This window comes from Girardinichthys multiradiatus, chromosome 2, assembly GCF_021462225.1.
Source record: "Girardinichthys multiradiatus isolate DD_20200921_A chromosome 2, DD_fGirMul_XY1, whole genome shotgun sequence".
NCBI lineage: Eukaryota > Metazoa > Chordata > Actinopteri > Cyprinodontiformes > Goodeidae > Girardinichthys > Girardinichthys multiradiatus.
In genome coordinates this window covers 43,360,754-43,388,044 of record NC_061795.1, presented here as the reverse complement: position 1 = coordinate 43,388,044, position 27,291 = coordinate 43,360,754, and the positions used below count along the sequence as shown (strand labels likewise).

The 27,291-nt window shown below is 42.3% G+C and overlaps 1 protein-coding gene across 1 annotated transcript in view; it reads right to left on the bottom strand.

Annotated features, from left to right (window-relative positions):
- Positions 1-27,002, bottom strand: part of sntb2 (syntrophin, beta 2) — a 42,197-nt gene extending 15,195 nt beyond the window's left edge. Inside the window, exons 1-3 of the mRNA XM_047346464.1 lie at positions 25,944-27,002; positions 6,516-6,732; positions 4,427-4,637 (exon numbers count right to left, since the gene is read on the bottom strand). Coding sequence (XP_047202420.1) covers positions 4,427-4,637; positions 6,516-6,732; positions 25,944-26,667 — 1,152 coding nt within the window. The 5' untranslated portion in view covers positions 26,668-27,002. The remainder of the gene's footprint in view (positions 1-4,426; positions 4,638-6,515; positions 6,733-25,943) is intronic.
- Positions 27,003-27,291: the final 289 nt, after the last annotated feature.

Sequence of the window (27,291 nt, the reverse complement as noted above, 5' to 3'; positions counted from 1 at the left end):
ACACCTTCCTCGTGAGGTGTTCCAGGCACGTCCCACCGGGACGAGGCCCAGGGGACAGCCCAGGACACGCTGGAGGGACTATGTCTCTCGGCTGGCCTGGGAACGCCTTGGGCTCCACCCAGAGGAGCTGGAGGAGGTGTCTGGGGAGAGGGACGTCTGGGCATCTCTGCTGAGTCTGCTGCCCCCGCGACCCGGTCCCAGATAAAGCGAACGACGACGAGTACGAGTAATTGATTTTCATAACAAGAATTTACAAACAGTGAGAATGTATAAATAGAAGCTAAATAAATGGATAATTATTCATTAGATTAGGAAAGAAACTATTAGGGTTTCCACTCCTGCCCGCAGCCGACCTCCTTTGGACTCCTACTAAAGTCAGTCAGTGAAGGATCACAAATCAACCAGAATTAGATTTTCTCTAAATCTGGTCCATCATTAGACCGTTCCCTTATTTGAACACCTTGTTCTTTTTCTGCTGCTGGAACTGAAGGCTTAGGTTTTCTGAGAGTTTGTTTGGTTTTTAAGTTGAACTGCATACATCAGAACCACAGTAGGAGAATAACCTACAACTCTTCTTATGAGGGGGACACATCTACGGAGATTTCTGACACTTTCATGCCAAACATAAACATAAACAGACCCGGAACGCACCATCCCTGGCCCAGGAAACAGTGCGTATGTGAATTTTTACAGGATAATCATGCAGTGCTAACAAGGTGAAGGCATGATGTTGTAGCAGAGGAGTTAAGCAGGTCGCCCTCACAGTCTGACCTGAAGTTTGCAAGACAATAAAGCATTTTATTTATTTTATTTTAACAGAGTCATGACTGAGCAACAACATCAAACCAGGCAGAGTGTTTGTGAAAGTGCCTGCTACTGCAAATAGGTGGGCTTTACAGGAAATAACGTAACATGACGGAAACTTCCCTCTGTATTTCCTGTTTTAGCCCTGCCAAGAGAAACACTGCAACATATGCATGCATTTAACCCCGGCCTGAATGAACAGTTCAAAGTCAAAAGATATGAATCAGTGTTTCATTTCTGTCAGTGATCTCAGAACAAGTCCTCATTTGGTCCTCATGTTGAAATTCAGGGCGTTCGTGTTTTGAGAAAACGAGCTCTTCCTGTGCATGTTGCGTTAGAGCAGAAAAGCCTGCCTGTATGTCTGAGGTCAGGGCAGGCACATGTTTGAAACCTAAAAACCAGACCAAAATACTACCGATGGCACAGCTTTCTGAAAGCAAAAAGTGACTCAACTATAGTTTTCAGACTGTATGGTTTTGAAATCCACGCAGAGAGAAACAGAACGCTCATGAGAAGATACAGAAATGCCAGAGAACTAATATGCTGACCAGAATCAAACTATTTTCAGCTTGATTGACCTTGACCTCTGTCCAGTTGTTTGGAAACTCAAAAACAGTTTGAATAAAAGAGCTGCCAGGTCATGATGACAACATCAGCAATATGCTCAAAATGAAATCAGAGACGTAAAAACTAATTAAATGGAGATCGTACGTTCTAAAACATGCCGAGATATTTCTGCAGCGTAATCACGCTGAGAGAGAGTGCAACACTTCCCGCCGATAACAGGAAGGCTGAACAAAATCCAGGAACAGCTGCAGTGTTTCAGCCTTTAGAGCTTTGAACCTCCGCCTGTCACGAAACATGGCGGATTAGAAAATGTTGGCAGTCATCTGCAAATCTCAGTTAGGAGACCTACACTCTCTGAGGAACACACATAGAGACTGCTATGTTAGTAATGCTATTAATGCTAACAGTGCTAATCAATAATACAGGCAGCTAAAGAGAGTTTAAAAGGTGAACTTGGTGACGTGTTCATCTTTAATTTCATCTAGTAAAGGTCTGTTTATGAGGGACTGCTCTCTCACACAGTGTGACCTCACTCCTTTTCTTTATTTGAATAATGAAAATTGTTCCTACAGCATCTTACATTATACCTCTTAAAGAGGAATCACAATCGGCCAAATCACATTGTGTTCGTATTAAAGCTTTGTAAAAACAACAGATTCTGTTTGGTTGCATTTTTACAAAAAAAAAGACCTACTGTTAAACATTTTTTACACTAATTTCACTTTAAATGATGAAAGACGTACTTTTTGCATCTTTAAAACACAAATTCATTTCTTTTAGCGAGAATTGATTAATCAAATAAAACTAAATTCACTTTCCAAAATTACACAAGGTTCTGGGTAGTTTTGATCACAATTTTAAACTATTGAATCCAATTAACATCACTTGATGGAAACCTGCTAAAAGCAGTGAGACAGGTACATATGAGATTTATTGTGTTGAAGTAGAATAGACGTATAGATGTATTTTAATGTTAAATCAGCATCTACGCGTTACTCTGTGGTGTTTTGATCTACTGTGAGTTCTGAATTTGGCTCGACTCGACAGGATATGATGGAGAGAGTTATTTATGATCTCAGGAGGCAGACATCTATTAAATTTATTGAGCAGTTTAACAATGTTCACCAGTACACTGTTTAGTAAGAATAACATCAAAGTGACTTGTGGGGATTAGGGCTGCAAATATAGAATATTTAATAATCACTGTACTGAATCAACGTTTTGAATATCAATGAACTACACCAGTGCTCCCCAAAGGATTTTTTGCTGCACAGAAGTCCCCTACATGTACCTACAATAAAAACAAGACTTTTCCTTTTACCACCAGAAACACATGTATGCAAACACTCATACATAAAACCCAGGAATGCAAAAGTCCTTCTCTGTGTTTTTCCGAATATATTTCTTTGACATTAAATCAGGATAGACAGGAAAACTGAATAAAGTAGAAACATCCTTTATGTATTTCCATCCATCCATTGTCTGCACCTGCTTATGCTTGCAGGGTCACAGTGGCTGGTACCGATCTCTAGCCGTTAATGAGCGAGAGGCAGGGCACACCCTGGACAGGTCGCCAGTCCATCACAGGTCAACACAGAGACACACAGGACAAACAACCATCCACACACTCACACCTAAGGGCAGTTTAGAGAGACCAATTGACCCAACAGTCTTGTTTGCAGACTGTGGGAGGAAGCTGGAGTACCTGGGGAAAACCCAGGTATGCACGGGGAGAACATGCAAACTTCACGCGGAAAGACACCCGGCCGGGAGTTGAACACAGAACCTACTTGTTGCAAGTTCTTGTTGGTGCTCGTTGAACAACTTGTAATTCTTAATCAATTGGCCAGTGATCACAAACCGATTAACTCTGACCTACTTATGATTAGCAGGTCAAATTCTCCCCCTAAAAAAACTAAATATGCATCAAAACTGAAAACTCCTGCGCTTTCCTGTCCATAAACACATCAACAAACAGCATCTTCCTTTATGCCCTTCATTTAAAATTTTGTGAAAATCACATAAAAGTTGGAATATAAGCTCTGATGGGCATGATTCAAAATCTCTACCCTATCGTGGAAACTGCGGCACATTCTGTTTTTCTTTTATGGACATTCGTTGCCTTCATTTGTTGAATCTAAACAAAGTTTACACTAATTAGTTTGGTTGTGTTCACATCTGAACCGCAGGTCAGGATACAAAGAAAAACAGAAACCGGCGCCTGGTGGTAAAATTCTGATTGATGCATTTCTCGTTTGGACCGGTCGAGCCGGCCTGGATTTTGTTGCGTTTCAGTGCATAAAGACACGTGTTCAGAACCACCGGACTCTTCCATCTGTTCTGCTCACTGTTAGAGCTCCTCTTCCTTTCTAGTTCATGCATGGTGAATCAGGGCGCTGTGAAAACTGTCTTCAGGTAAAGCTGGAATGCTTCCGCATCAAGCTAATTCAGTTTTAAAGTAGAATATGTTTTTATTTTAGTTTGATATGATCCCAAAGGTACAGCATTTTTCTTCGGTTTAGTGATTTTTGTCTATCTCCTTTGCTCGAAATTTAGCACGAGCTTGTTTCGTGCCAGATGGTGTTACACAATGACCACTGAGAAATACAGAGGGACCTGGATTTAACGAAGCGCCAAATCAAAACTTTCCCTTGAGGATTGTTTTGCAAGCAAGTCATTTGAGTTTCTCGATGAATTGTTTCAGCCCTACTTAGTATTTCACAGAACATGTTTCACAGCAGATGTCATTGAGCCTGCAGTGATTATTTTCACTTTACAGCATGTCTAAAGCCAAGTGGGGAAATTCTTCCTTTATATATATACTCTACAGTTTTAATCAGGAAAACAGAAACTTGATTCCTAAGAAAAGAATGGGTAAAAGAAATCTGAAAAACTAAATAAAAAAGTTAATGGAATTAATAAATAAGACACTAAATGGACTATTTGTTTTGTACAAATAACTTTTTACTTTATCAATTCAAAGATGCTCCCGAGTAGGTACAGCTCCTAAGCAAGAGAAAATAGTTTCTAGCAGGTGTAACACTGCAGATCGTACCTGTTCAGCCAGCCAGCCAATGTGTTTAAGGTGGGGATGTGTGGAGGCCGCAGATGAAGCCCCCAGGTAGGCGTTGATGTGTGCCAGGGTCTGCGGCAGGAGGGCGGCTATGTTGGTGTGTATGGCAGTGAACCAGGAGTTGGCGGTAGCTCCGTCTTTACAGCGCAGCACCACGGTGTGCTGGCCGTCCGGGGAGTGCAGCTCCAGCAGCCTACATGGTGCAAGAGAGGTTTACCATTTTAGAAGAAAATACCAAAATAATGTTGAGAAAAACAAAAACACTAATTACTGTTTCAGTTAATAGATCAGTTAATAGATTAGATCAGTTAAATGGTGCAACAATCTTCTGTGTGGAAGCTGTTAGTGAGGGAAGACATGCCAACTGTTAGTTCAGGCTCTTTCAAAAGATGGACTTTTCTGGATGCTGGTCAGATCACTCCTTCAACACTATGTACTTTTTTTTAGAATAGATCCGTCTGCCACAGGAGGTCAATTCATAACCTTTTATCAAAATGGCAAAGGGGTGAATTGGCCCGTAGCAAACTTCAATAGAACAAAGTTCCTAGGTTTATATTATCAATTAATCATCATATTTAGGACTAAAAAAGTCCCATCTACCTTCGTAATTTCCATAGATTTCATGTAGTATGGTCTTCAATGTGAACAGCTGCTCATTAACTGCTTCTTACATTGACTTTATGTGCTGCCGGCATCCATACTTCAATGTGTTGTAGCTCTCGATTGCAGGACCTCTGCTCCTGAAATCGGCTTGCTGTAGTTTAACGAGTTAAAATCACAGAAATCCTATTGCTTTATCCACTACCAGCTCCTCTGTCATGGGAATGTTTATGTTTAGCAAAGTTTGGTTTGAGTAAAGAAGTGGCGGGCACGGTTCTGCTAATCTGCTACCAGCTCACAGAGAAACAATTTTGTTTAGTGGATTAACGTTTTTTCTAACTTTGAAAACTGTTAGCGGTCCGTATAACCTTTTGCTAAATTAGGTTTAACTAACTTTAAAGGCATGATCTTCAAAAGGTTGTCATGTAAAAAAACACGTCCAAACTGGATCTACAAACCAGGTGCAAATCGAATTGCTTGTGTAAAACGAGCAGAACAGCGAGCGTAAACTTTTTAGCATGTGTGCCTTCATGATTAGGCAAATTTATAGGAAAATCAAACCTGAAACGGACTGCGGGTGCAGTTTTTGCATCTGTATTTAGCACATTTGAAAGGCAGGTGCAAACTAGCACTCATAAATCTTAAATTCAACTTACTCTTGGTAAGTTTTATCCATCTGAGCTGCCAGCCTCTGTTAAATGCTGAATTTGGAAATATTGGCAGCCTTTTGGAAACCTCAAAGTTAAGGTAAGGGTTTTCTTGCTCAAGGAAATATGCAGACTTCTGTTTACAGTTAGCACTGCTAACCGAGGGCTAGGAAAAAACATGCTGAACCCTGGTAATCATATTTCTGGCAGAGAAATCCAGAGTGGTTTAAATCAGTACCAGCAGGTGAAAAGTTTTACAAAAATCTGAGATTGGAAAGTTCAGAACAAATAAGTGCTATTCAGACTGTAAATGCACAATGTAAAATAACTGCACTTACATTAGGATGAATATGAGTGCAAGGAAGACTGAAACAATCAGTAACAAAACAAAATGACGCCGTTCTTCATGGACTCAATAGAATGACACACTGCTTGTGGTTGGAGCACTAAATAAATTCAGCCCAAATATCCTTTATCATTATTTTAGAAGGCCTATTATTATGCTTGAACATTTCTCTTTGGTATTTAAAGATAAATAAATTTAATTGACCGATAATATCTTTCAAAATCCTAGGAATAAAGCAGATATACTCGAAGCACAGTAAAGAAGAGCAACATTTTTCACAGGAAGAGACTGACCCGACTGATTAATCTTACGGTTTTAGATCAACATGATCAGTCGAGGCTTTCGTTGTCCTGCTCGTAATGTTTGACAAAACAAACATTCCAACCTAATGAACAGGAGAGAGACACAGGAACCAATCACACCCAGCCCCACCTCACCCTCCCACATCCCCAGGTATTTCACCCTCAGCATAACAAACCTGTTCTCCAGATCAGGCATGGTGAGGTTCCTGCTGATGAAGCACATCTTCAGGCTGATGACCTTCCTGTCTTTGGACGTGGAGCTGCTGTGTTTGGGTGACCCAGAGTCCTCGCTGCCACTGCAGCTGGGAGACTGCGGGCGGACGCCGTCCCACGGCAGGTCAGCAACCAGGGACGGCTTCTTGAAGAGCGGAGACACCTCACGGATGTATTTGACTGAGGACGGGTGAAAGAATATACAATTAAATTTCAGTATATCTCAGTTAAGTGGGTTCCTTTTTCAGAGGTAAAATAAGCAACATAAAATATTGTTCCACTGCTGTTTTGGGTTTTAGCGCTGAAAGTGAACCAGTTTGGTTCTGTTCATCGACACAGGGTAATCTCAGAGTAATCTCCAGTTTGAAGAGCTTTTTCCGAGACTCATCTCTTCCCTGCAAAAACGATTTAGTTTTCGACTGGAATCCCAGACACCATGTAGCCCAGTATTGGGCGATGTAGTGCATGTTTGAGCTGTTCCCCTGCTCCAGTACACCTGAATACCATGAATGAGTTATAGGCAGGCCCCTGCAGAACTTTATGACAGGCTGAGGAGTTATCTGAACAACAGAATAAGGATTGTGGGAAAAAGTACACATAAAAACATGCAAGACACTGGTGCAGGAATTATCCATCTCTGGGGTAAATGAAAAGAACAACACCAGTTTGTACTAATATCAGGAGTAGTTTACCTGTTTTAGTTTATCAACATAAGCCAAATGTATTTTAAGCCAAAGATAGCCAGCTGATGAACACCTACAGACAGCAAAGTTAAATTTACGGTTTGACCCGCTGTGGATATCAACCAATACCAGCTGCTTAATACAGAGGTAGGTTGCTACAGACTACAATCCCAACCATAAAGCCTTTCAACCCTTTCAAGGCTACTTTCAGTTTCCAAATGAATGCTGAAATATCTGTAGCTGCATTTTCCTAACAGTATATCAAGAGTTGAGTGTGTAAGAGAAACCAGTCCAGAAGAAAAGCAAGCAGTTGGTGGTTTGTCCAATAAAATGGGGGCTTTTGCTCTGAAGTGAAGGATTCACTTTCCAAATTTGGTCCTGCAGCCTCTCGTCCCCACAGCAGCTTCACTGTTATTCCCCCTCTTTCCCTTCCATGCATGAAGGTTTTATCTCCTCATTGTTTCCTTCTGCGTCTGGTCTTATGCCATTCTTACGATGATGGTAAAAACAGAGCAGAAACATTTCTCTGCTCCGTATGAAACCTGAGACGACACTCATAGGAGATGAGGTCATCCTTCAACGTAAAGGGAGATGTTCTTTTGTGAGTGTTTGCTTCGACAAGAGAGAGGTCCGTTTCTAACCAGAAAGAAGGGAATTTAAGAGGAGATGTAAAGAGGTAAAACCAACAAACTCAACTGATAACACCCAAACAATGCTTTTTTGGTTTTTGTCACTTTAAAATGTTTCAAATTTTTAATATCAGACAAAAATAATCTGAGTAAATACAAAATGCAGATGCTAAATGATTATCTTATTTATTAGGGGAAGAGCGCTATCCTAACTAACCTGGCAGTGTGTGAAAAACTAAACGCCCTGACTTGTTAAATCCTCAATTAGTTTATTTCACAAGCCCTACTTAGTGCTGATTGTCCCTGCCAGATCTGTACAACCAAGATGTCACAAAAAAGAAACTGTGTGACAACACAAAGTAGGCTGAAAGATCTCACAAAGCAACACATCGTGCCCTGACCTTAATAAATTCAACAACATTTGAGAAACAAAGTCATTGACATCTATCACTTTGGGACTGCAGTGAACCACACCTCTTTTCCATTCATGGCTCCACTCCACTCTACCTCGCTTTACTCGGCACGAAACCTGTTGTGTTTCCACTGACGGCTGGAGGTGGGGCTTGAAGCCTGAAGACCCGCCTCCAGCCATCAGCGTCATGTGCTGTGCAAAGTAAAATAAACTCAGCGTCACACATCATGTGCTCTTAAATCAGTGAGGTAGGAGAGTCCAGACCAACCTCCCGTCCACAACTCGCGAGACGATGGCCATAAATGGCGTCCATGTTTTTGAACCACTGCCACGGCTTTTGGTTTGGCCTGCTCCGCTCATTGTGTGTAGTACAGCCAGCCAAAGTAGAGCCCATGGATAAGGAACAATTGTTCACAAATAGAAAAAACATGGAACAGGAGTGGCCAGCCAACCACAATTTCTAGCAGAAAACCCTGAAGGAGAATATCCAGCGATCAGTTTGTGTCAACTTTAGGGATGGGTACTTTTCATAACTGAACCGATATGGTACCGATGCCCAGTACGTGTGAATCGTATCGGTACTCAACGGTACCAATTTTCAATACTTTTGTGTGTGTTTATGTGGTAATAAATGATCATTTGTTCAATAATAAAATCTCAATATTTTCCATTTCACATATTTATTTCTCAATATAGAAACATTTTGTCAAATATATCAAAACAACATTGTATTGGAACATCAGTTGTTTCAAACATTTCTTCAACATGAAAACCTTTTACTGACTACGCAGTATTTTTTCTTAATTATGCACAAATTAAAACCCAGCCATGTTGCTGGCTGCAGACGACGAGACGCCAACGGATGCAGGCGTGCTGACGGCGCCGAATGCAGGAGTTGTAGCCGTAGATCTGACACTGTTAAAAATGGTCTCTTCAGCCTTGAAAAAACTCTTGTGGTTAAACAGGTGCTTCCTCCGATCAGAAAGGTTCCTGCCGCTGGCCTTGCACTTCACGTCACAAATATTGGAGCGAGCGTAATCTACATAGCACTTTGAAAAGTGTTGCCGTAATTTCGAGCGCTTTTCATCAGCCATGCTTTGTTGACGGTACCAGCGGCTCCTGACGTCATTATGCTCTTGTGCATGTAATGCTGTGTTCATGTCCGGCATGGAAAATCACCCACTCTTCCATTCCCTCCGTGTCACAGTGATGTGTTTAGGTACCACAACATGGTACCGTTTGATTTTACGTGAATCGGTACGCGGTAGTACCGACGAAATTCAGTCGGTACCTATAAAAGTACCGAATTCGGTACCCATCCCTAGTGAGCTTTAGATCAAGCACACATGAATTCTGAAGCAAGACAAAGATCTTGAAGAACGCCTGGAGGTCCACCTCTGAATGGGCCATAAAACAAAATGAAGGTGATTGCCAACACTTGATGTCAGTTGTTGCTACAAAGGGAGGCAAAACCAGTTATTGAGTTTAATAAATAAAATCATCATTTCAAAACTGCAATTTGTATCTACTTAGGTTATCTTTGCATTCGCAACGATTATTTAATGATCTAAAACATTTAGGCGTGACCAAAAAAAATAAATCTATAAGTGGGGGGATACTTTTTTACAACTCTTTAATCTAAGACACTTATTTGCATTTTAAAACGTTTTTAATAACTGACGTAGTGCTGGTTGGTGTTATTCCGTGCTAATCAGGGTTTAGCAGACACGGCGGTGGGTACAGTCTGGTAAAAAGGCTTAGAAACCAAAACGATGTCTTTGGAATCAGTCAGAAAAAAAAAAAGAAAATCACTTATCTGCAGATGCAGAGGAGGCTGCAGGGTGCATTAGCCCCCGCGTGTTCCTGTATACATTACTTTATGCATGACTCAGAACACAAGACTGGGCGGGGAGCTATGCTGAGGAAGTGGGCCAAGGCCGACCATCCTAACCACATCACCCACACCAACAAGGAACGGGAGCAATTCTGCAAACATGAGTGGTTTGGAATGAGTGAGTGTGAAAGCATTCCTGAATGCCTGTGTTTATGTCTGAGGGTCACAGGAAGGAGGATGTCTTCTCTGTAAAGCCAAGGTGTCACAATCAGATCTGATGCAAAAATGTTCAGCCGAGACGCTTTCTGTCTGCAGACCTGGGCCCCTCTGTGGTTCTACACGTTTAGTTTTTGGCTAACGGATAATCAGAGAGTAATGAAGGCCTTTCTGTTGCAGCAAATTACTACTGAAGAAGTTCTTGGTCAGACTTCTAAAGTCTGACCAAGAACTTGTTCAGTAGTAATTTGATTTACATTGAATAAAAGTTAGCACACAAAGCACTGACTGAGTAACCACAAAAATCAAATATGAACTAAGTAGGCAGCCAGAATCCAGCTATTTATTGTATTTATTTTTTTTCGTAATTATTATTATTGCATAATTTTGCCAACAGCCTAAAACTGTAATGCTATATGTTGTTTAACTGCCAATATACTTGGAATCTTTTTAAATAAAGCCCCACACAGGTCCTTCTGCATTAACTAAGCCAATTTCACAATGAATCCTGTTCCTGGTTAAAGAGAAAATGAAAGCACTGGTTTATCCATCTGTTGCTCTTATGGTTAGTTTTCTCTTCTCTTTTTAACTTGCTTTCTTTTCACTTCCAGATGCTCAATTTCTCAGTCTTGTCATTAACTATGAAGTGCTTATATATTTGTCGGTGATAATAAATTTGAACCTTCGAGAAAACCTGGTCACATATGTAGGAAAGCGACTGGTTCTGCAGTTTGTTGTAATTACATTAGGGTCTTTAGACAAACGTTCAAACTCTTCAAATCCTTTGATGACCAGAGGACTTCGTTAAAGTCATATATTTTATGTTAACTGCTAGCACCGCTTGAACTTCAGGATGGATTCAGAGAGGTTGCTATGGAGGTGGTCAAGAAACAAAACACAGCAGTCTCTGACTTAAAGATTCAATCATGTCATCCAAAGGTCGAACATTAGGAGGAAACCTGGTGGTGCAGCCATTTCCAAGCCATGCTGGGCTAACAGCTATGCTGCTCTGTCTCCGTCTCCAAGCACACTGCATTCTCCGTCAGCTTGTTCTGAAAGCTGCCTCTCAGCAGCTCTTCCTCCTTAACAAGCCACTAATTGTCATCTAGACATCATTATTTATTCTTAAATAAATAATGAAAAACCATGAAACAAACAAGCTGCATCATCATGCATGGTTATAGACGTTATATCATGCAAGCATTTGATTCATTTCTACATTATTTTGTCAACAAAATGTTTATCTAATTGAATTTAGCTTCTGCTTTTATGTATTCTATGACTCTGTAAAAGACATAATTTGTTAACGGCTTTGCTTCTTATGTGTTGAGTCATGTGAAGCTTTAAAAACATCTTTAACCAACATGGAGTAAGAAATCTATGTTGTATACGGCAAAAGCTACGATGGTTTTATCAACAACAGCCTGTTTAAAGTTGGGAAACGTTTTATCAAATATTTTAGGTGTAATCTTTATTCACATTTGTTGCTAAAAGACAAAAACAGATTCTGGGAAAATGGATAACAGAAGAGTGGACTTGGAACACTCTTCTGCATGCCCTTTGTGTAAACTGTAATTACGGTCTTGCTTTGCAGCAGAGGAGTTTGTAAAAGCTCTGCTGTGTGACTTTTTGGCACTGAGCGAACTATTCTACATCTGCTTTTATTCAGTCTCCTTTAGTCTAAACAACAAGGCCTGCAAGCAGCTGTAATCTTTTATGCAGTCAGATAAGTCAAATCTGTCACTGTGGGATGTTGCCTCAGTTAAAAGCCGAGATACTGCCAGACAGAGGCTTGAGTCAAGATCAACTGGTTCCAGTTCAGCTGTAATTCAAGACCAGCAAGGAGAACATTTAAACATTAAAAATCAGCAATAAAAGCCCAAGTAAGGATTAATATTGCCTGTGTCTACCTGTGACTAGGTACCCGACAGACTGAGCGTCTCTTTTTGAAGGTAATTCAGTTCGTTAGCTTTGGTGTGGATTTTGTCCCATGTTCCTAACTTCCCAGGTTCTTGCAGCCAGGAGTAATAACTCTTCAGTCTCAGCCTCATAGATGAACTGCTTCACTCCTCTCCAATCATTACAAAGAGGTTCAATGTTTTGGATGGAACTGCTAGCATGTCTGGCTTTGTTGCAGTCAAGCCGATTGCTCAGCTCCACTTCTGCTTCTAATTAGGCCCGTCCACAGAGGACTAGCTGATCTGTGTGTGCATTTGTGCCTGTATGCCTCTCTATAAATGCGCGCTGAGGGAGATTCTCCAGAGATGCCAACCAGCATCCCATAAGGCCATCTCATCTGCTTCCATTTATACCTCGCTGCCTGCAGGGCAGAGGAGAGACAGAAGAGGAGGAAGGCGTTCAGAGGTAAGGAGGACTGACTCGGCACATATTTGGTTATGTCAATAGCTGTGGTTCAAAGCGACCCGTAAAACTACTGCTCTTCACCGCTCACCAAGAAGTGATCATCTTATGGCATGAGTGAAATAACAGCTCACACAGCAGCGAGTCATTCAGTCAGACCCCAGTCTCTGTATTTTTCCCCCGACTGCCCAGAAATTCTCCTGTGGTTTGGCCCGACACGCTCTTCTTGCTGGCTTTTCTTTAGCTTCTCTTCTCCAAAACGTCCAGTCTTTTACCCCATTATTTGTCCATCGTATTTTACATCCTACCTCCTCTTTCCTTGCAGGAATTAAAGAATCACATCTTTATCTCATCTGGTTGTTTTTCCTTTCTATTCCTCCACGCTTTCAAATCTCTCAGACAGAAAATATAATGAGAACAATGTGTTTGAAAGCGGATCCAACTGGGACAGAACCTGTGTCAGGTTCTCCTGTGGTCCCTAATCCAGGACACGTCAGAGCAGAGGAGTACTGTTCCTGTTTTAGATGTTTCCTCGGTTGAACACGCCTGATTTAATAAATGCATCTTTAGTAGGGTTGTGACGATATATCCAGTCCAGGAGATGAGAGAATACATGACACCAGGTTCACAAATTATTTGTCGAATATCAGTGTTAAAAACAAACTAAAAATGCATTTTTGACTATTTAAAGATAGAACAAATGTTTCATAAAACTCCAGCTGGGTTTTAAAAGAATCCCTGTTAAGTGTAGAATGATCAGTGATCAAATCAAGTCAATCAAGTTTATGTGAAACCGCCCTTTAGTTTAGCACCAAATAAGCAGTTCTGAGGCAGATGCTATCGTTGATGTTGCAGTGGCCAGTTGCAACAAATCTTGTCAATTTGTCACAGTTTAATCCTACTGCCTACCAAAAAATCCTTCCACTCAAACTAACTGAAAGTGCTGGACGCTTTTTCAATGCTTCTGTAATTGAGTGTCGTCAGTCAGTCATTAGACGATTCAGGAAATTTCAAGAACTGCATCCTGTCCAACATCAAAATAAGAGTTTCATCAATCAATAGGTTAGGTTCGACAGCGACAAGCTACCGCTTTGCCAGAAGACTTTAAATTGATGAGACATACTGTGGTGTTTTAATATCATTAGATCTCAAACCGCAAGATCGTGTTCCACCTCTTGTCATTATCAGGCTCCAGCAGAACTTGGTGCTGTTCAAAGCCTTATTTACCTACTGTAGCATCAATCATTTTAATGCACTTTTCGGTGACAGAACGAGAAACTCAGAAGTTTATATGGATCTAGGTTTTCATAAACTGAATTTCACATTAAGAACTTGAAACTTATAGACCAAAACTAAACAAAAATCCATAAAATACTCAAATGCATCAGACTTGAGCACCAATCACAGACTTCAACTAATATCCAAAATGGAAACTGAAACCTGCAAGATGACAATCAGGCATTTGGAACGTCAGGAGCGACACCAATCGTCTTTCTCCGGTTTCATCTCTGCTGCATGTTTTCTTTTTTCAGCCTTTCCATGTTTTATATTTGTTGGGTTGTCAGTGAAACAGAGACATCCATTGGCTTTTTAGTGCAGTCAACAATTTCTGCAGCGTTACTATGTGATGCTAACTGTCAACTAGCAAATAAAAACAAAAACTAATCAGTGAAAAACAAGACGTTTCTGCATGTGAAATTATATTATATTTAAGGTGCTACCATACTGTGGAAAGGCACCAAATAAAATTTTTATTTTGTGACAATCCCTGAATATTGAATTAGAGCAAAAAAAAAACTAGACAACAGCTGCAGCCAATAGTATATTAATTGGTCAATCTGTGTATGGGTTCACCAGAGTAGTTGGTAGCACCCTTACCTTGCAGCATGAAGGTTTAAATCCCAGCCTGCGTCTTTTTATGCACGGAGTTTGCATGTTCTCCACGTACATGCGTGGGTTCTCTCTGGGTACTCCAGTTTCTTCCCACAGTCCAAAAGCGTGACTGTTAGGTTAACAGGTTCATCTAAAAGTACCCTTAGATCTGAGTGTGTGTTGCATGGTTGTTTGTCCTGTGTGTCTCTGTGTTGCACTGTGATGGACTGCCCACCTGTCCAGGATGTACCCTGCCTCTCGCCCAATGACCGCTGGAGATAGCCCCCCCCCCCTCAGTAAAAAAAAATTGATTATACTTCTACAGCACAAACATTTTTTTCTGCAACACTACACTGTCACATTTATTTAATTGCATGACTCAGTTTCCTAAAAGATCAGCGTATCCAGTGGACTAAACGCAGAGTTCAGTGTGGGTGTGTCACCTTTCTGCACAGGATCCAGCAGATTATGAGCTAAAATAATCACATTTATCATTGCCTGCAGCACCGACAGTTGAAGATTACTGCCATCCGTACTGAAAGCGCAGACTGATGGTGCTTTTGCTGCAGCATGTTCCGAGCAACATGGACAAGGTGGATTACCTTCTGGATCAACGGAATCCTCCTGAGATTTCCAATAACAAAATTGCATCTATTTCTAGTTGAAGCACAAAGATCTGGACCAATCAGAGATATCCATGGGTGTTGGTGTGTTTCGGGTCAACGCTGCAACGGCAGCTCGCTTTCACTGACCGGTTCTGTACAGTTGACCTTTTTTACACTTTAATATGCATTTTATTCAAGCTCTCCCTCTTAAAAAAACTGTTTGCACCAAAAAACCTTTAAACCTTTTCTTTAGCAACTGAGTGCCATATAGCTTTTGTTTTAATTATAATTAATCATGCCCTTAGATTTTCTCAGTCTAGTCAAAGTGTGGACTTAAACCTGATTTAGATGCTGTGGGTGACCTTAAAATGTTTGTCTTGAAAAACCCTCCAATGTGGCTGAATTAAAACAATTCTGCAAAGAAGAGTGGGTCATAATTCCTCCACAGTGATATAAAAGACTCCTTACATATCACTTTATGGCAGCTGTTTCTTCCGAGGGTGGCACAACCACTTATGGGGATTCGGGAGCATTTACTTTTTGGCATAGGGTTGATTTGGACCTTTTCCCTTTTTAAATCAATAAAGAATACTATTCATGCTTATTTAAGTTATCTTTCTCTGATGTTAAAACTGGTTTGATGATCTAAAACATAAGCTCATATTTTATTTAATTTCTTTGTCATTTGATTTCAAACACCCCTCCATGCAAATATGTGAGAGACAAAAAAGCAAAAAACAGAAGATATTTCTAAATACTACTATAAACTGTATAAACCGCTGCAAAATGTGCAGACTTTCAAGACAAGCCCTCCTGTGTTTATACAAGCATTTTACTCCAATTCATTAGTTTTACACCATTTAAATTTCCTGATAAAAACCAGACGCGTGTGCAGGTGTATGGGAGAAGGCAGCAGATGTGCTTTGCAGACTCTCGCTGAGATTCGGCTCCTGCCACTGTGAGGATGCCAGCCGACAGTAAACGGACGTTCGACTCCAGAAAAAAAAAAAACTGCCCCTCACCAGCTCTGTCCCAGTTTCATCAATGCGCTTTCTTTCTTCCTCCAATTACTCAGACAAAAGGCTCTGACTGCATTTTTTCTCCATCGCGAATCAGTTTTGACTAATCATGCTGACATATGAGTTGCTGTGTCTTCCAGCCGTGCAGTATACCCAAGGATAAGTACATTTCTCTACGTGTCAGTAAACCTCAATTTAGATACTGTAGAACCAAGAACCTGTGGCATGAGGCTGCAAAGAGTTCCCCAGCATCAAAGTAACAGACAGCATGTCAACAATGCAAGAAAAGCTCATCTGGGCATGGCCATATTCAACACTAACAGGGCCTCTGAGCATGAATTGGTGTCTTTTCTGATGCGACCCCCAGTATGCACCCGGTGAACCATACAGGCCTGAATATTCTGGCCTTTGGAGTCGGAAATGGGCTTAGAACAATGATCAACAGATCAAATTAAATTAAAATAATTAAGTCAGCCTTTGGTTTTTCTGCTTAGATTTCATATCTGCAAAGGCTTAAGCACCATACTGCACAGCTATGAATCACCCCCCACCCCACATTCTTCTGTAATTAGTTTATACCACATCATAAAGTTTAGAGAATGGCAGTAATTAATCTCTTGCCACAATCTGCAGAGCTGCTTGCTAAAACATGCAGCCCAATGCAAGGCAACACCTAAAAAATCTGCATTAATACACACAAAACTGGATTCAATTTATGGAAAAAAAATTGTAATTTGTTTATTTTTTTATTTTACAGGATTTATAGGTTTTGAATTTCTCATGAAAGCAGATAAACACAACCTCCAACAACCAACATATCACAGTGTACCATTATTTAATAAAAACAAGGGAAAAATTCAGTAGGTTGTAGAATCAGATATAGCATCAATGATATGAAACAGTTGTTTCCTATCGTTAATAAAACCAGAAGGACCTTGTGAACATGCTGGCTGAAGCTGGTAAGAGTTTAATTTTCCACAGTAAAACAAGCTGAGTACCAACATGAGCTGAAATGCCACTCAGAGAGGAAGAAGCCATTATTCTAAAAGCAACTCAAAAAGAGAGATAACTGTTTGCAAATTCACTCAAGGCGAAGCCCCTTACTTTTGGAAACCTTCTTTGGTCTCGTACTCGTCGTCTTCCGTTTTATCCAGGACCGGGTCGCGGGGGCAGCAGACTCAGCAGCGCCCCCATTACTGCGGCAGTCACACCGATCCGTCTGTCGATCTCCTGCTCCATTCTTCCCTCACTCGTGAACAAAACCCCGAGATACTTATACTCCTCCACTTGAGGCAGGAACTCCCCTCCAACCTGAAGAGGACAATCCAACCATTTCCGGTCGAGAACCGTGGCCTCGGACTTGGAGGAGCTGATCCTCATCCCAGCTGCTTCACACTTGGCTGCGAACCGCCCCAGTGCATGCTGTAGGTCTTGGCTAAAGGGGGCCAGCAGGACCACGTCATCTGCAAAAAGAAGAGACGAAATCCTCTGGTCCCCAAACCAGACCCCCTCCGGCCCTTGGCTGCGCCTAGAAATCCTGTCCATAAAAGTTATGAACAGCAATGGTGACAAAGGCCAGCCCTGCCGGAGTCCAACATGCACTGGGAACAGGTCCGACTTAGTGCCGGCAATGCGAACAAACTCCTGCTCCGCTTGTACAGATACTGGATGGCCCCTTGTAAAGGGCCCCCGATTCCATACTCCTGGAGCACCCCTCAAATGGCAAAACGAGGGACACAGTTGAAAGCTTTCTCCAGGTCCACAAAACACATGTGGACCGATTGGTCAAACTCCCATGAACGCTCGAGTACCCTGTAGAGGGTATAGAGCTGGTCCAGTGTTCCACGGCCGGGACGAAAACCACACTGCTCCTCCTGAAGCCGAGGTTCGACTATCGGCTGGACTCTCCTCTCCAATACCCTGGCGTAGGCCTTACCAGGGAGGATGAGGAGTGTGATCCCCCTGTAGTTGGAACACACCCTCCGGTCACCCTTCTTATGAAGGGGGACCACCACCCCAGTCTGCCAGTCCAGAGGCACTGTCCCCGACCGCCACGCAATGTTGAAGAGGCGTGTCAACCACGACAGCCCGACAACATCCAGAGGCTTGAGGTACTCAGGGCGGATCTCATCCACCCCCGAAACCCTGCCACCATGGAGCTTTTTAACCACCTTGGTGACTTCAGCCTGGGTGATGAAAGTGTCCAACCCCGAGTCCCCATCCTCTGGTCGAAGCTCTCCCGGAGGTGGGAGTTGAATACATCCCTGGCCGAGGGCTCCGCCAGACGTTCCCAGCAGACCCTCACTATGCGCTTGGGCCTGCCAAGTCTCTCTGGCTTTCTCCTCCTCCAGCGGATCCAACTCCCCACCAGGTGGTGATCAGTGGACAGCTCAGCCCCTCTCTTCACCCGAGTGTCCAAAACATGCGGCCGAAGGTCTGATGATACGACAACAAAGTCGATCATTGACCTCCTGCCTAGGGTGTCCTGGTGCCAAGTGCACTGATACACACCCTTATGTTTGAACATGGTGTTCATTATGGACAATCCGTGACTAGCACAGAAATTGAATAACAAAACACCACTCGAATTCAGATCGGGGAGGCCATTCCTCCCGATCACGCCTCTCCAGGTGTCACTGTCGTTTCCCACGTGGGCATTGAAGTCCCCCAGCAGAATAATGGAGTCCACCGGGAGGGGCACTATCCAGCACCCCCGACAGAGACGCCAAGAAGGTGCAGAGATGTGACCCTCTCATCCACTGGGGTAAACCCCAACACGAGACGGCTGAGCTGGGGGGCAACAAGAAAACCCACACTAGCCCGCCGCCTCTCCCCGTGGGCCACTCCAGAGTAGAAGAGAGTCCAGCCCCTCTCGAGGAGATGGGTTCCAGAGCCCACGTTGTGCGTAGAGGTGAGCCCGACTATTTCTAGTCGATATCTCTCGACCTCCCGCACAAGCTCAGGCTCCTCCCCCCCAGCGAGGTGACATTCCACGTTCCTAGAGCCAGCCTAAGCATCCGGGGATCGGGCCGCCGAGGTCTCCCACGTACCGGGCGACGTCACGTGCCTCGATTTAGTAGTGACAACTCTTTGGTCTGATGAAGCTAAAATGGAAGCATTTGGCCATAATGACCATTGATACATTTATTGGTAATTTCACCTCATTAATTGCAATCCTGTAAACAACATCCGAACTGTGAAGCATGGGGGTGGTAGCATCATGCTGAGGGAAGTGTGTTAATGCAGGATGGACTGGTGAACTTCATAAAAGCAATGGCATTATGAGAAAAAACTATTATTTGGAAATCACAACTCAAAACATCAGCCAGGAAGTTAAAGCTTGGGCCCAAATGGGTCTTCAAATGAACAATGACCCAAAGCATACCATCATATTTGTTACAAAGTGGCATAATTACAATGAAGTCAATTTTTTGGAGTGGCCTTAACAAAGCACTGATCCCAGTCCCAAAAGGACATCTGTGAGCAGAGCAGAAGAGGCGGCCCACAAGCCTGGCTAAGTTACCCTGGTTCTGTCAGGAGGAATGGGCCAGAATTCCAGCTAACCGCCGTGAGAAGCTTGAGGAAGGATATGCAAAACATTTGACCCAAGTCACACATTTTAAAAAGGCAACTCTACTAAATACTAAGAAAATAGGTTTTGAAATTCTCAAAAAACATTTCAATTATTCTGGCATTTAGCAAATAGAAATAATGTTGCTAATCCAACTTCTTCATATTTTTCATAACATTCTTCAATTAATGGTTAGTTTATGTACAACTCCTCCACCCCAGCATTTCAATCAAACTGAGGTTTGAACTTGGATCATCAACATCTCATACATTCTGTGGTAGATTTGCTGCTTCATGTTTTAGCTACATAGTTCCTACATGTTAAATGCCATATATTCATCTAAGTTTGTTATCATCATATCTAAGAGTTGACAACAAACATATTATTATTTACTTTAAAGAGGAAGTACTCATTTTAGTGATGGCAGTTCACACCATACAGAGGTACGCCACATTTAGTCAGTTTAAACATGCAGGACATAAATAACGTTCCAGCTTCAGGACAGTAACCAACCCTGGCATGAGCATTAAGTGCATCATCTACTTAAAGAAGAGTGAAGTAAGTGTGAGTGAGGCGTGTAGAAGGTATTAGAAGAACAGCCTGAACTGCTCTAAGTGCAGTGGATGCAGCTCAAGAGTCATTCCTGGAAGAAGAGTTTGCGTGCCTGAGTTTAAATAGCAGGGTGCAGACCACAAACCTCCCTCCCTCTGCAGGCAGTGTTAGTGACTTGAATTTAATTCAGGCGGCAATAACCGTTTTGATTATCCCCACCGAAGAAACCACGCAGCTCTTTAATGCTGGAAACTTATATTATTGGAACTTCTAAAAGTATCATCTGATCATTGAAATAATGGCTGCTTATTTTCCGATGACTTAATCAGCAGCTTCACATCAGTCTCTGTAACACGAATAAATAAAATCACTAAAGGCTGCAGAGGAGCACCGATCATCCAAGTCGGTGCCCGCCGGTGTTGACCTCTGACCTAAATAAGCACGTGTGAGCGGAGGTCAGGAATGTAGGGCTGCTGAGCTAATTGAGGGAAGATCTGGGAGTGTATGTATTGTGTACTCCCACAGTGTTCTGGAAGGTCAGGCCCCGTTCTGATTGACCGCCGTTCCTTTCGCAAAGCAGTGGCAGATCCACAAACGCTCCGATGTCAGGCAGCTGACAGATTCCTGCAGCAGCAGACAGGACCTTCCTCCTCACTGAGCCCGAGGAGGTCGCTGGACAAGCTCTCCAAACAGGCGCAGCAGGCAAAGTCCAATCTGTGGTTTTATACTGACAGTTTTCATCCCTAGGAAGCACAAAGAGTCTCCTGTTTCAATGACTGTAAATGGTAAATTGTTTGAATAATCTGTTTCTAGGACATTTTTCACAGAGGACATTGTTTAAAACATCTGTTTCATTCACTTCGCTTTATGTTGGGAGCAACACGACCGGCCTGGTTTTGACTTCAGTGGAAATGTGTCCCACATTGATTAGTTCCAACAATTTGCGCTCGTCAGTATTCAACCCACGTTTATTCCAAACCATTAAACACAGCTTTTAGCTGTTCCCGATGTTAAGTTTCCAGAGCCTCAGGGTTCTGTAGTCCGTCTGCCTACAACTCTTTAACCGAGGTTTCCACAAAAATCATCCCAGTTTGGGACCCTAATGTTAGTTTATGAAGCCTTGTATCGCTGATTCAACAATAAACATGTTACCTCTGCCTTTGGTATTTAGCATATCAGACATTTAATATTCTTCTTCATATTATTTGAGAACAACACCAGCAGCTCCTTCTGATAACAATAATGGATTTTGAACATCTCTCGTAGAAAAAAAACACAGATGGATATTCAAATTCAAATACTCAGACAATTTTAAGTAATCAAAACGAAGACCCGGATCTCTAGAATAAAGTTCTTTGGAGAGAAGAGTCAAGCAAAGTATTATTTGGACACCAGAACGGACCACATGTTTGGCATAAACCAAATACAGCAAACTAGGAAAGGAACCTCAGACGAACTACAAAGCATGGAGGAGGAAGTGTCATGCTTTGCTGGAGCAGGATCTGGCCAGCTCACCATCAAATGCCCCTTTTCCACCGGCTCACTTTAGACAATCCGGCCCCCGCTCCACTCGGTCTCTTTCTACTCGGTACGGTACCAGTTGTGTTTCCACTGATGGCTGGAGCTATGGCTTGAACCCCCACCTCCAGCCGTCAGTTTCGTGCGCTGTGGCACAATTATGTTACATTTAAATAATTTGCCTAAAAAAAAAAAAAACATAAAAAAAACTAAATACTAATAATGTTTGTATTATGCAAGCATGGCTTATAGATGTTTTTTTCATGTATAAAATGATCCACTGGGATAATTATCTGGACCACAGCCCAGCCAGAACTTATAAAATAAGGCTCAGGGCTTCTGATGTGATGGTGAGGGGGGTTGCTGCTGCTGTCTGGACTAGTAACGCTGCAGTTTGCAAGAAGAAGTTACAATTTTGGACTTTACGTGGAAGTTTTTGTCTCAGCCATGGCAACAAGGAGGACATCGTCTTTAAAGGGCAAAACTGGTGACCTTTGACTGTGGTGAGGTTAGTTTTAGGTTGGATATTCGTGCTCCATGGATTCAGCGGGACTTCCTAACGTTTGTCCCAACGCAGGCAGTCTGATTACGCTGCTCTCAGATCCTGATCTCCCTCAAACATCTGAAAGCAAGGACTAGGGCGAACTTTCAGAGACTGATTTCAGCAACTGGAGGTAACCCTAGCTAACAGGAAGTAGGGTGTCCTAACTTCTTCCTCAGCTAAAAAAAAAAAAACACCATTACTCAACACCATTAAAGATGTAGTTAAAATATTAAATGAGTAAAACAAGGTTATTTTTTTGTGTTTACCTAAAACGATTGATCAGACTATATTTACCTGGGGTGTTCTCATTTTTTTCTATTGTCTATAGCTTATTCGTGTTATACCCTTTAGTTTTAAGGCGACTAACTGCTGGTTAACTTCAGGACAGCACGTATTCACACCTTTAGCACATTTCATGTGAAGCTGCATTAGTGAAAAGCACACATGGAGACAAAACCTTAACAACAATCTCCTCAGATGATTCCAATTAGTTGCCATGGTTACCTCTAATTGCTCAGAGAAATTGCAGCACGCTCTTGACCTGCTGTTAAAAATAAAACACTGGGGCGCCCCGTGGCTCAGTGGTAGAGCAGGCGCACCATATGCAGAGGCTACAGTCTTCAATACAGTCGGCCCTGGTTCAATTCCCGGCCCTGGGCCATTTGCTGCAGGTCTTCCTCTTCTCTCTGCCCTGTTTCCTGTCCATCTACGGATGAATAAAGGCCACTAGTCCCACAAAAACCTTCAAAAATAAAAATTAATACAACACGAGTTTGGCACTGCCATTTGGAGCAACTGAAACAAGGCCGCTATGTGTCGTCTGAATGTCTTGTTGGACGCATGCCATAATTTAATAGAGTTGAAACTGTGGTGATCACTAACTGGAAACTGAAACCTAACTGAAGCAAAAAAAAATAAATGATTATAAGGTTTTTAGGCTTTTAGTAACCATGCAACTTTAAAATGTCCATTGATGATGTGTACAACTAGCATTAAGGTCAGTAAAAATAAAGACAAATCCATATGATAAAGTTAAACATGAACAAAGCAAATGCAAACATCATATTTACTTTCCTGTAACAGTTGTAGTGAGGTGGATTAAGGATATGTTAGTTTTTGGGAGGCTCTAGCTGCATGCAGTGATAGGTTTGTGTTACAGCTGAACGATATTTTGCATTGCAGTCAATACATGTGGAATATTGCAATTGCAACAAATGCTCAGATGCAATATTTGGTGGGAGATAATATCTTAAGTGTCGTGGGTTGAAGCTCTGCATATCTATGACATTTGGCCAGTTGAATGGGCTCCAACGTCCCTTAATGTCCACATAGGCTGTAATTCTTCAGTGGCAAAGAAGCTAAAACTCATGGAGCATGATAAATGGTCAAGAAAGAAAAGTTTCCCAAAAATTAGGGTTATTCATAATTAATATTGTTATCGTAATTTTCAGCAATTGTATCACAATTAAGTCTTTTCCTGCATCACTCCTCCTGCATTCTTTCCAGTATTTATAGTAAATAGGTAATTTTTTGAAATACTTCTGTTATTTAATACCACAAATTATTGTGATAAAGTCCCTATTGCACACCCTGACAGCTCTGCAGTCACCCAAATAAATCTCATCAGTCCAAGCTTACATTGACCCCTGATCTTTTAACATGCAAATCAGGCAAATACAAACCTGGCCACAGCTGTGGTTAAATTCCTGTTCACACCAATCAAAGGCTTTATGTTCAGTTGATTTGATTGCTTCAGTGCAGCTTTTTTTTTTCTTTCTCATTTCATGAAAAGCATCAAAACAAAAAATTCCCATTATTTTCTGTCTGTAGAAGCATCAACAAACAGCCTGTACTTTGGTCAATGTTTTAGTTAGGGACAAATACTTGCAAATATTTTGTAATTGTTTCATATTTGTTGGATTCAAACCAAATACCTAAATGAAAGAACCAGCAGCAGATCTTCACTGTTTTTTGTGTTGATTCCTCAGAAGGAAAGAAATATGAAGTGGACAAAATCAGAACCTGGAAATCACACCCTAAAGAAACCCTGAAATCAGTACCGGCCAGGAAAAGGCGGATCGGTCCATCTCAACAGTTTTTTATAGGTCAATAAGTAATTCATGTCAGCCCTAAAATACGTATTTATTGATATAAACTGGCACTCCAAGGACAGCATTCACACACAAACAAATCTCATCTGCTGAAGTTTACAATGTCTTCTTATCTTTAACATGCCAATCTGACCAGAACCTGGTTAAACCTGTTCATCAAAAGCTTCATGTTACTTTGATCTGATTTAATGAACTTCTCCTTTGTTAGTTTTGGACATTTTGAATATAATGGCTTACAGCTTGTGAAAACACCAAATTCAGTTTCTCAGAAAACTTTTAATATTACATAAGTCAAAAAAATTTGTTTTGCATCAATGCAACATGGCATGAAGGTGATGCTCTGCTCAGCTGTAAACGAAGGTTACTGAAAGCGACCTTCAGCTCTTTTGCATTGTTGGGTCTGATGTCTCATCTTCCTCTGGACGAGAATCCGTAGATTCTCTGTGGGGCTCAGACCAAGCCAGTTTGCTGGCCAATCAAGCACAGTAACACTGGGGTCACTGAACCAGCTTCTGGTACCTGTGGCAGCGTGGGCCAGGGCCTAGGCTCCCTAGAAAATGAATCAGCATCTCCATAAAGCTTGTCAGGAGAAGGAAGCATGAAGTGCCCTAAAACCTCCTGACAGACGGCTGTGCTGACCTTTGACTTGGACTGCTGACCAGCAAACGACAGGGCTCACCTAATGATTACTGTTTGTAGTAATACTGGAACCCCGAAGATTGGATCTTGATTTCCAAATGAAATGCAAAATTTATATTCACCTAAACAAGAAGAATTTGGACCACTGAGCAGCCAGCCCTGTACCTCCCTTTGCTCAAATAAGACTTTTGACAACTCTAGTTCAAAAGGTCTGCATTTGTTTTTATTGTTCTTGTGTAATATTGTAATTTTCTGGGAACTGAATTTAGGTCTTTTATTAATTATAAGCTATAATCCTCAAAATTACCAGACATAAAAACTTGAAATATATCACTCTGCCTGTAAATAATCCAAATAGCTGATAAATGAATTTATAATCTGTATTCTGATTTATTGCTGCACCTATAGAAAGTGCTATGAATCTAACACTGACCAGAACTGAGATTAAATTCCTGTTTACACTGAAGGCTCCGCTGTGTTCAGTTTAATGAATTCGGTTCTGCTTGTACATCTGCTTTTAGTTATAGACCGATTTAAAGAAGTGCTAATTTATGTTGGTTTACTCTAATTTTAATTTTTAAAAACAACTGTGAATTATGAAAGTTTGAAACACACTGAACATTACTAGAAAGATTAAAAAAAAATTTAAGTCTCATTTTACCTGGAGACCTGTTGGTTTGGTTCTGGTGTAAAATTAAAGTCAGCAATGAAATGATAAGTACATAATATCTTTATAATACTGAGTTTCTAAAAATATAAAAGGTTCAGACCCTGGAGTTTAATCTCGGCCTTTTCAAATCCCCGCTCTCGCGTTGGACAACATACCTTCCAACGTAACTTCTTTCCCGGCTTTCTTCAGCGCCTGGACCGCCATGTCGTGGGTCGCCTCCCGCAGGTCGTTCCCGTTAACCGACAGGATCGCGTCTCCCACCCGCAGAGCCCGGCTCTGGTCCGCGGCAAGCCCCGGGAAGATCTTGGAGATGAGGATGGGCATCCGGTTCTCTCGCCCTCCCTTGATGCTGATCCCCAGCCCGCCGGACTCTTGCTTGACAACTCGGACCTTCCGCACCGCTTCGGAGGAGCCGTCTAGACTGACCTGGGGGTCGCCTTGCCTCGATCCGAAGCTTGACCCAGGACTCCCGTAGCCGGACCCAGGGCTTCCGAAGTCAGAGTTTGCGCCGTTAACCGGGTACTTTCCAGAACTATTTACACCGTAGTTTCCATCGTACTGACCCCGGCTGACGCTTCCTCGACCCGGGCTGCTACTCTGTCCCCGAACTCCGTGATTTTGGTTCTGAAGTTGCTCTTGACCCGAGGAGGAACCTCGACCCGGGTTCCCCGAGCTCGATCCAGGCTCGTTTCCGTTCGACATGCCATTTCGCAGGCCAGCCGAGGAGTAGTCCCAGTGATTTCCCCCCGGTCCGCTCACCTCCGCCTCGGCCGTTAAAGTCAGCGTCTCCCGCGTTAGTTCCGCCGTTACTCGGATCCAGCGGTCGCGGAGCAGAAGGTCCAGCTGGCCGTTTTTGTCCGCTCGGGTCCAGACTGCCATTCCCGGACGGTTGGGCTGCTCCGAGGCGGGCCGCTCTTACTCTGAACTCATCATCAACTTTTTCGTCTTTTTCAGACTGCGCACAAGCAGCGAAGAGGCTACACTGGCTCGCATCGACACACCCACTCCCACTGTGGCTGCACAGAGACGGGTGGAGGTGGTGGTGGTGGTGGTGGGGTGGGGGGGAACCACAGGGACTCCCAGAACACAAGGGAAGGAGGAGGACAACCGGCTGCGAGCGGCAAGCCTCGGAGGGCTTGTTGATAGCTTTGACCGAATTACACCGGAAAGTTAGCCCGAACACAACCCCGGCACATCCGCCGAAACCTTTCAAAAATAAAAGCAGCCATACCCACCAAAATAAAAGCAGGGATTTTATAGCTTTCACATCTAGGTTTGAGAATCAAAGCAAAATGGAAACACTTTAATTACAAAGGATCGTCGATAGAATACGACCTTTAACAATACTTTGTATTATATCATTGGAAATATATTACAGTTGAAAATGCTATCACTAAGCAAACAGTATGAGATTCTCGTGATGGGACAACGTAATACTACAGTTTTATGGTTTAACACAAACATATACGTATACACACACAAACCTGCCACTTTATTAGGCCC